Source organism: Actinia tenebrosa, unplaced genomic scaffold, assembly GCF_029948245.1.
Source record: "Actinia tenebrosa isolate PJP-AT-01 unplaced genomic scaffold, QUT_ActTen_1.0 PGA_scaffold0__85_contigs__length_37466705, whole genome shotgun sequence".
Lineage (NCBI taxonomy): Eukaryota > Metazoa > Cnidaria > Anthozoa > Actiniaria > Actiniidae > Actinia > Actinia tenebrosa.
The window spans coordinates 15347293-15357501 of record NW_028292569.1 but is presented as its reverse complement, the minus strand read 5'-3'; the positions used below and the strand labels follow the sequence as shown (position 1 = coordinate 15357501).

Genomic DNA, 10209 nt, shown 5'->3' with positions numbered 1-10209 from the left:
AAATACACTTGATGTCATGGGCAAAACAGCTGACTTGCAGAAACTGCGTACTCATCTGAGACCAAGCGCGAAGGGATCTCTGGGTAATTTGCCCGGGAAAATTTGTTAATGTTTGGTTGCAGTTCTTGCAGGATTTACTGCTAAAAATCTGTGGATTTTAGCGGAATTTGAAAGGAGATCTTTAGAGAAATAACCTGTGTTTAAGCTTTAATGTTCTCTGCGTTGGTAGAAGCAAGAAATAGTTTCAAATTTTTGAGGTAAGATGAATTTTAACTCAGCGATCTTTTGAGATCTTTTGTCTATCTTTTGTCTAGAAATTTTAATACTGATTTTCTGTGACACTTAAGCAGGTAAGATATATGATTATAGACCATTATAATGCAATTATAATATTACTGAATTCTTTTGGGAACAAAATCTATTGAATCTTCAGTGTAATTTGCATTTACGTAACGTAGATGTGGTGGGGGAGGGGGGCTCGGGTAACTGCATTGCAAAGGGGGGAGTGTTTAGCTTTATTTCATCACTATTCATCACCCTGGAGAGAATATGATTTTAATCCTTTATCATGGAAATATACCTCCCTGCCTGCCTGCCTGCCTCTCTCTCTCTCGATCTGGCTGGCCGGCTGTTAGTCTGTCTGTCTGACTGTCTCTTTACTGGCCTACTTATCATTAATAGCCAATTCATGTTCATGACTGAAACTCCCAATTGAGGTTAAATTGAAAAATAAAAATTAGAGTCATCCGCGTGTATCTTAAGAGTTATCAGTTCCTTTGAATTCTTCGTCAGCCGGCTGACAAAAGATTTCTTTATTCATTCAGTCTTATCTTTCCCAAGTCCACTTGAGTCGCTGAATAGATTTCAAGTGTCTTCAAGCATCCGCCATGTTTGAGCTCTAACTCCTGCGCATGCGCGGGTAGAGTATAGGGTGTGTACGGTATAAGGATTTCCGTTTTATTACTCTTCAAACTCGGCAATAAATCAAATAAGACAATAAAGATTAAGAGGCTTGAATTAGAGTCAAAAACAGCCTCTTCAGATAGTATACCAATTACAATATTTATGAAGTGGATTCTTTAACCACCCTTTTTTCAATATTAGAAATCACTTTCGGAGGAAGCCAGTACTTGGTGAAGATTTTTATCTCAGTTTTTCTCGATGCAAAACAAAGAAAAAGGCTTGAAAAATTTAATGCAGAATGTAAATAAAATCCAAGGGTTTTCTCTTCTACTTCGTAATTGCAAAGGTTTGGCAGCGAAAACCTGACACGCCTCAAAGTTGATATAATGGTTTCCCCCCCACTATAATAGCAAGGATACCTTACGAACAGTCAAGATGGATTTGGGCGCTTTATTCTAAAAATAAAATGTCTGACAAGATTTTTTCTGGCGACCGTACAATATTTAACTTTTTGTAAAACTTCAAACTCAAATATAAAATCATATATTGCTAATAGCATTTAGTCTATAGGATTATGTTTAAGACATTATCGAAGTAGACGAGGCATCAGACGATTAGTCAAGTGTTAGGAGAGTTTATTGCCAGCCATGTTGTGTTTTGATGTACATCGTTTTTAACGTCAGTCTCTCTTAACTCCGCAGTACGCGCCAAGCTGCCCGAGCCTCGGGTTATGAATTCAAACTACCAGTCAAAACAACTAAATAAACTTCATGTTTAAATAACTGTTTATTTTAGAACGAAATTAGTTGCTTTTCGACATCATGTCTCTTTAAAAAGTTTGGCATTTGTTTACTACACCGTTAACCTTTGCATTATTTAGTTCTAGCACAAATACATTTTAAAATATAGGTAACTCAACTTAATATCAGTGGTTTAAAAAATGTGGGATTTTTTTCATCTCAAATTTGTTCTTATATAACATAAAAGATTAGTTCAGATCCTATAGATTTAAACTTATTCTCTAGGTTTGGTGGTAAATTTAGCACGAACGAAATAATTATTTATTTATGAGTTAATAAGAATGATCGATTCTGCTTTAAAAAATAAGTTTCTATGGGTTTTCCATTTCAAATTTGTTTTTAAAGAATAAGATTTGAATTATTAACCCACACCTATTTAGAAGCTACACTATATGAAGTAAACTCTAACAAACAAAGAAAAACCAATGAAACGTATATATGATGCTTGACAGATGTTTGTTGTTCATTGAAACGACTAGAAAAGAAAATAAACTGACTAGTCTAAAATGGAAAATTAAAGTCACGCCTTCTTTTTACCTGACACGACCAAAAACCCAAAACATTATCCTTATAGCGAAAAAAGTGAATTTTGTACAAAAATGTTTGTTACTTTTTTTGTGGTTTTCTTTTTTTCATGTGAATGAGTAGTCAAAATACTTAATTGCTAGATATTTCGAGAACTTCTCTTTTTATTCAATAACAAAGGGTTGTAATCAGTAAACCAAGCAAATTCTAAAACGGCTTTTGTTGATATTTAATCAACAATAATTTATTGGACTCTAACATCCTTCAAGGTCATGAAGTTTTTATTCATGTCGAGACAAACATTTGGGCGGGAAGTGGATTGATTGACCAGAAGTCTAAACTGTCATTAACAAAATCGAAAAATACCAGTAATTCATCTCGCTTTTTTTCCCCAGTTTACTTCACAAATTACTATTACTATGATTCTCCTTTCTCAAACCTGAATAGAAAGAGATAAATGACAATATACGTTATTTTTTAAACTCTGTATTTCTGCTCTAAGCATTGTAGACTTCAAAATGATGTGAAGAATACTAGTTTAATTTTCGAAATAATCACGCTCAAATTACGCGACCAGTTGCAGAGGTAAACAGGAAGAAAGATTGTCATATACAACAATTCTACAATAATATGTTTTTATCAGAAGCCCTAAACATTTAACAGCGTCATGATCTCCTGGATAATTGGTAATTTTCGTTGAGGAAGTTCTAAGTTCTTATCCTCCGTCACGTGCAAAGAAATCTTCTCAAGTTGTACGTTGGGTTTCTGACATTAATTAAATATAGAGGCTTAATTTTTTTCTGAATCAAAGGAAGGAAAGAAAACATCGAATTCCGTAGAAAATTCATTTTCCTCATGATGAGCTCGTCTCTTTTCTCTTCATTCTTCACTTCTTTATTTTTGGAATCGAAAAAATAGTAAAGGAGTAAAAAAATAAATGATAATAATAATAATAATAAATAATGATAAAAGTAATAAGAAGGAGCTTTATTTGTTGAGTCATCTAAAGTTGTAATTCCAAGAAATTGCGGTAATTCTTTCAGTCAGAATTCGATAAAGAGAACTGGCCCATACTTTTTCCAATTTGAATTTTATTTCTAAGCTTTTCGAAGATGTATTTCCAAGAAATTGTTTTCAGAATCTAAACCAATAATTAAGAATAATCGACACTTTTTCTTATTTCATTAACTTCGTACTTTAGCGGAAGCCCAACCCTTTAAACTTTCGATGAACCAAAACAGTAATAATACAATACTAGTTTTAACATTTACGATATTCAGTTTTATTCTTCCCAAAACAATTAAAGGACTTGAGGGTAAGAAGAACATTAAAAATCTAAAGTTTATTTTTAGAAAGTTTGAGGATCTAAAATTGGTTTGTTTTTATAGCGAAGAATTCCACGCGCTTATGGCGAACATTAAATCGTAAACGAAGCTTGATTTAAAATAACAAGACTAGTTCTTAGGGTATTAAAAGTAGATTATCATGTTTCAATTTCAAATCACTACGTAATTTATCAAATATTGAAAACCAACTCCTCCAGGACTTATGTTTTACAGCTGACACGACAAGAAAGATAAAAGAAAGTTTTCAAAATCGTATCGTGAATGAAAAAGAGTAAAAAAATTTGAATAAACGATAATTTGAACAAGCTCGAGAGTGGCTTTATAAAACATGAGTTTTTTCCAATAGGTTTGAAACTCTTGAGACTCGCATTAAATCTAAATAAACAATAAAACTTACTATAATAGGAGTATTTTTAATCTACTTCTTGATTGAATAGGTTCTTTGAGAGGCCAAATTTTCATTTCTGTGAGTTGTCGGTTGTTTTGTTAAAATTTACAATATGCGTTATTGAAAATTAAAGGTGTAAAAGTCGTGGAATCAAACAAACAATCTAACAGGGCTAGTTTGATTTTATTACTTGGGATTTCAAACAAAGCTTTTATGACTTAGATGTCTCATCAATTCGAGGTCTCTTAATATCTGTCGGTGTCTTTTCATAAGGTTATTAGCCCGAATTCTCAGTTTTGTGAAATGATTATAAAGATCTTTTGAGTGTCACTTTTTCGACTTGCCTCAAATGACCCGCCATTTTTGAGTTGTAATTTGCAATAACTAACTTCACTTCAAATGAACAGAATTAACAAAGAACTGTAAAAACCTATCAACAAACCCTCAAGGTTTCTTTTTCCTATTTGTCATCCTCAAGCAGCCCTTCGCGTTTTTGTTTGGGACAATTTTTGTAATGGAGACTTTTTCATTAGATAGTATGTAAAGATTCCTGCATAATTTATTAGTCCAACCGATTGGACATCGGTCAATGCCATCCGAGTTACTCTGCCTTATCAATTATGTTTCATTTGACGTTTTTTGAAGAAATATGGGATTTATGAATCAAAAACTACTGATTCCTATGAGGCTATTGTTCTAATATTATCACTATTGAGTAATTGCTGTATTTGTAAGAATCAAACGCCAGGCTGATTTTCATTTTAAGCTTTTGTTATGTAAGTAATAAAGTGTTCAAGTCGGCGGGCGGTGGGCTAAAGAAATGTTTTTTCCCCGATTCTCTCCTTTTCTCGAACCATCTGTCTAGGAAAACAATTCATAGGACATTCGGAGGAAAAAGTACCAAAGTTAATTATAAAGAGCCTTGCTTCTTGGTTTAATAACAGGCACAAAAGATAAGATTACTCGGATGAACTTTCTTTTTACCGTTTTTTCGGGTTTTCTTTTTTCTTTTCCGCTGATAAAAGAATCAGACAAAGCTAAGCTTGTCTTTCTTCGTTTTTTGTTAGTTTTTGAAAGCGATTTGCGAATCAAAAAGGAAGTGAGGAAAGCGCTAAAAAGCCATGACAACAATCGTATATATAGGTTTTTACAATCATCAAAAGATTCGTGCAAACTTTAATTCTCTTTTCGTTTCTTGACGAACAAAAAGAGGCGTTGAAGTCCCACGAAATGAAAAAAACTTGCAGAATTGAACCTTCAATTTTCCTCCCTTTATTCAAAAAACGAAGCAAAATCACACACTTAAAAATAAAATCTCGAAGTTAACCATTTTTGATGTTTACAATATAAATTTGAAACAAATCAGCTCAAGCTGTATAATACAATTTGTAAATGAGACGTGACCGTTTGAACAGGAATTGGCATGGATGGAAGTCGAATGGAAAAAGCACCGAAATAAAACATACATACAAACAAATGTTTTACTGAAAATACAAAAAAATTGTTATTACAATCCTCATAAAAAGGAAAAACCTACACAAGAGAATGTATAATATAACGATAAGGTATTTCAATAGTTAATAACACCGCCACAGTGCGTGTGTATATAAACCGTGTTTGCCGACATTTATCGTTTTTTTTTTACGCTTTCCTTTTTATTCAATCATTGGGTGTTATCTTGTGTGTAGAAGAAAAGCCCGCCATCGTTTAGGTAAAGGCCGCTACCGCTCACTAAGAATGAATAAATAAATAAATAAAAATCAATGACAGAAATTACAAATACGCTATAAAAATAAGCTAGCAAAGAATTTAATTTTTTTATATATTTCATAATGTGTTGTTGAATCGTTAACTCCTAGGACCGTGAAAAATTAACTACAAGAGAAATCTGGTTAGGATTGTTTTACAAATGAGTTATAGAGTACTGTTAAAACAATACAGACATAATTGGGATCTTCGATTTCCATCGGAGACTCTGCCTCTTTAAGCCAAATAAATGTCTCTTTTCTTTTCTTATCTAAACCTCATAAAAGAAGCTATGGGCCATCTGTCTAAAACATTTGAAGCGATAAGTTTTTCTCGGGGAAAAGTGCTGACAAATTCATTCAGGAGAGTTCGGTTGCATAGAAACTCGACAGCCTTTTTTTATTTCAATATTCGTTCTTTAATAAGCAAATTGTCTAAACTTGAAAGCCATTCCTTCTCATTTTGGAAAGATATTTATTTTAGATACAGGCTAAGCGGCTGGGTCTTTGAACCGATTGTTATCGACGTATTTCACTTAAGCATCGATAAACATAGTATAAGCATACAAACTTGTTTTCATCACTTTCGCGCCCATCGCTGACCATTCCTTTCATTCCTGTTTGGTTTATTTACCTAAGTCTTTCTCTTGCCGCTATTCACTTATTGTCTATTGTTGATGTAATCTATTGTTATGGTGATATAGGTATTAAGACAATTGTAATTCATTCACCATTGTTATTCATTTTATCTTCTCCTGATCGTCTATTTATTTATTTATGTCATCCTTTTCATTCATCACCTCATGTATTTTTGATTATGTTGTTATTCTCGCCTCTTGTTCAACTATTTCTTTTATATAATTACCATCTAGTCGGGTCCTTGATTTTCAATGCGCGCGTGGCTGGATCTTGGCCCCAGCAGGACTCGAAACGCACGAAAAACTGTTAGCTCTTCAATAATGCCTCAGCCATGTCTAAAGAATATAGCAAACAGAAAGAAGATTACACTGGCTTCCGCTATATAGTTGCGCGTTCAGGAAATAATTTTCTTAGCGGGATACCGTGTGTTTGGTGTTACGGTGAAATTATTCGACAGGCTAGCTTGTTTTGAACAGAAACAAATTCCTTTGTGATCAAGCGCTGAACTAGAATTGCAAATCAAAGACCGTTTGAAGTGGCTACCTGCGCTCGTTCACGGTTCAAATGCTATGATCCCGGGGAGTTTAAAATATCCAAGCAGCAGAAGTATGCGCTTATATAAACCACGTTTAGATACTTAACACCTTTCAATAATGAAGGCGCGAGGACACAGTGGTCTTTACAGGGCAAAGTTTCCGTAGGATGACTAACTTGCGCATAAAGTACCCATTTCATTACCAAAAAACCTTCAAAACTAACAGCTTGTCTCAGGCCCAACTCTAACCCAGCTAAGATAAGAAAACAAACTGAAATTACATTGACTGCTAATTTTTATGTGTCAACTGCCTAGCAATATTAGGTTAGTTTTGTCAAATTCAAATTTACAAATGAAATTCACTTATAGTCAATATAGAATGGCTTTAGGCTCATATAAACAGCCATCATTCGAGCCATAAAGACGGGCAAAGAAGCCACTAACCCATCGAAATGATTCACAATTGCTTCAATTGTTTAATATTCACAGTGTAAGTTTTAGTAATCTGTGAATTCTTGACACGATTTACTCAAGCAAGAGCTCAAGCAGTCGTTAGTTTAAGTTGTATGTCCTTAAAAAGCTCATTATTTCGACAGTACCTTAGACAAATTCAGCATGTCTTCGTCAATTCATCAAAGAAAATCAAGTATTATCAACTTGTGTATACTTGGTAATAAAAATATGTTCATCATTTTACGATCATTTACACGGTGTGTCCTTGGACATCGGTCGGACTTGAGTACATAAATACATAGAACAACATTTTGATAAATAGATTGCAGTCGAGAAAATGTTCAAAGTTAGAGTAACAAGTACGCCACTGGCCTTCGAACATCCTGCGGTTGCCATGAGCAGTTACAAGGTATAGAATACTGTCCGTTCGCGCCTTGTACAGCGTGGAGATGCGAGTGGGGACTAAGTTGCCCACCAGGATGAACCGAGACTCCAGAAGCGTTCAACAAACTTGAGTTACTAGCTGGCCCACTTTGATACACACCATGTTGGTATAATTGTCCACTGGACAAAATGTCAGGTCGAATGGCACTCGGCATTTCTAAACCTCGCTCGCCTATCCTCGAACCTGTGAGTGACGCATGGCTTACGGAAGTTAAACTGTTGATGTCGTACGGATACGGCGTTGAAACAGGTAGAAAAGAGCGGGCTTTTCCGCCTATGGAAGAGTAGCTATCAGTCATCAAGGACGTCGTCGAGGGGAGTGAGCCACATTTGGCCATTTCTTCAGGAGTTGGGAGGCAAGTCAAGTGGAAAGGATACCTATCAGCCTTCTTCAGCAGCGATTTAGGCTTTCGTCGTGGTCTGTATTTGTAATCTGGGTAATCCTTCATGTGCTGTGCTCTGAGCTTTTTGGCTTCCTCAACATAAGGTTTCTTGTCGTCGTCTGTGAGCTGTTTCCACTCCGTTCCAAGTCGCTTGCTTATCTCCGAGTTATGCATCTTTGGGTTTTCTTGGGCAATTTTTCTACGCTCCTCTCGGGACCACACCATAAATGCATTCATTGGTCGCTTGACATGTTCCATATTTTTGGTCAGACTCATCTCCATTCGAGGTTTTCCCCTTGTCGTCAGTTATGTATCTCCCAGGAAGTTCTAGGTGGTCAGAGAAGAGAACCTATCTCGTTGATGGCTTAGCTCAGACTGGAGCTTGCTTGGTGTCGGCAACGCGGTAACATCAAACACACCAAAACAAGAGCATGCGTGTGCAGTAATTGAGTCGTGTCCTGTATTCAAAAATCTTCTCAACACGTCATTTACTGAAAAGGGCCATCCAATTAGAATTAAGGATGTTATATTTGAAAATTTCCCCTGGAGTGCCGAGCAAAGAATTGTCATATTGAGGGTGTATTTCTTTGATTGGTTCTTCAAAGGGATATTTAGATTTTGTAAATACATTTCTATTCTCGTATTGGAATTACACAATGGTCCACTTTTGTGTTTTCGGCACCAATTGAAGTCCTATTGTGTGGAAACAATACATTGGAAATTCAGATATCTTAGCGTTTCAAAGGTTTTTGTATAACACGCTGACTCTAACAGCAATCAGTTTTTTTTCTTTCTTTTTGGGATTTAATTTTAACGGCTGCGTACTTTAGAGCGTGGTCCGAATATTCGCTCAGATCTCGTCAAACAAATTGTTAATATTCAACTTGGACGGGCGAAAATTATTAATTGATATCGAAAATATAGTAAAGTAAATATAACCTACACATCCGATTCAGTTCATGCCCCTGTCATTTTCATAAGCGAATTGCCTTACAAATGATCAATTATCAGGCCTTTTATTCAGTCGTTTAGCATAAGAATACCTCCTGCTTACGAGTTGCTTTGTCTTGCCACTGAAATTGGTAACTGGAAAAGAAATTTTGACATAAACACACAAGAAAGGTTCGCCGCGTTCAGTAAGTAGTCCTCCTATCGCTAGGCGCAAATCTTTTCCTTCCATCCAAGCTAACGTGTTTTTTCCTAATGTTCATCTAAATAGCGAAGTTATTGAAGTTTTTTCTTCACAATTTACCCAATTAGGATAACGATATAGATTTCGTTTTTACTGCTTCTTTTCATTACTTTATCTCTGGATAAGCCTCGTTTGCATTTTCCAATTCCAAGCTTTTGGTTTTTGTGTGGATTTAATGCTTGAGGCGTTAGAGGAAACTGAAGAATAAATGTCTTTTATGAACAAGTTTTATTTCCTTTTTTATAATAATCCTTTGTTTGCGAACATTATTTTCAAAGGAGGTCCTAGTTATGTTAGTAATTCATGAAAGAGAGTGTTGAAAAGGTGTTTTCATAAGGGGTTCCGCCAAAGGAATGAGAATATTGCCATCACAGAAGTTGGAATAGCTACATAATAGGATCATTTATGAGAAACCATATCTTTAAATTAAATATGTACCCACAAGAAATCACCCTAGATTTGTTCGTTTAGACGAGCGAATTATCGATGATTTCACGAGGAGTGAACACAAACCACTGAAAAGCAATTACGTGGAGTCACCGCGACTAGATCTCTCAAAGACTGACAGTTTCAAGTGAATTGTATTGTACTGTTATTATTCTAATGATTGCGCTATCGCAGAGCGCTATCATACTCGAGAGGCGAAAAGTTATTTTCAATTTTTTTCTATCTTATCGCAAATGTGATCGGCAAACTAGCCGGAAGATGAACACGGCCTTTCGTCAAAACAATCACTGACAAAACGTTCATCAAACGCATACGGTTCTTTTCGTGGAGGACACTTTTCAGCAAGCCAAACAAGGAACGGAGTTGTCGAGGATTATTCCTTTGAAAAGCTGTCAGCTTTAAGCTTTGG

The 10209-nt window shown here is 35.3% G+C and overlaps 1 protein-coding gene across 1 annotated transcript; it reads right to left on the bottom strand.

Moving 5' to 3' along the window:
• Window positions 1–5793: 5793 nt before the first annotated feature.
• LOC116308569 (transcription factor Sox-14-like) lies at window positions 5794–8582 on the bottom strand. Its single transcript, XM_089032795.1, has 2 exons — window positions 7481–8582; window positions 5794–6681 (listed from the first exon to the last, which is right to left on the bottom strand). The coding sequence occupies exon 1, from the start codon at window positions 8441–8443 to the stop codon at window positions 7682–7684; it is 762 nt and encodes a 253-aa protein (XP_088888921.1). The 5' UTR covers window positions 8444–8582; the 3' UTR covers window positions 5794–6681; window positions 7481–7681.
• Window positions 8583–10209: the final 1627 nt, after the last annotated feature.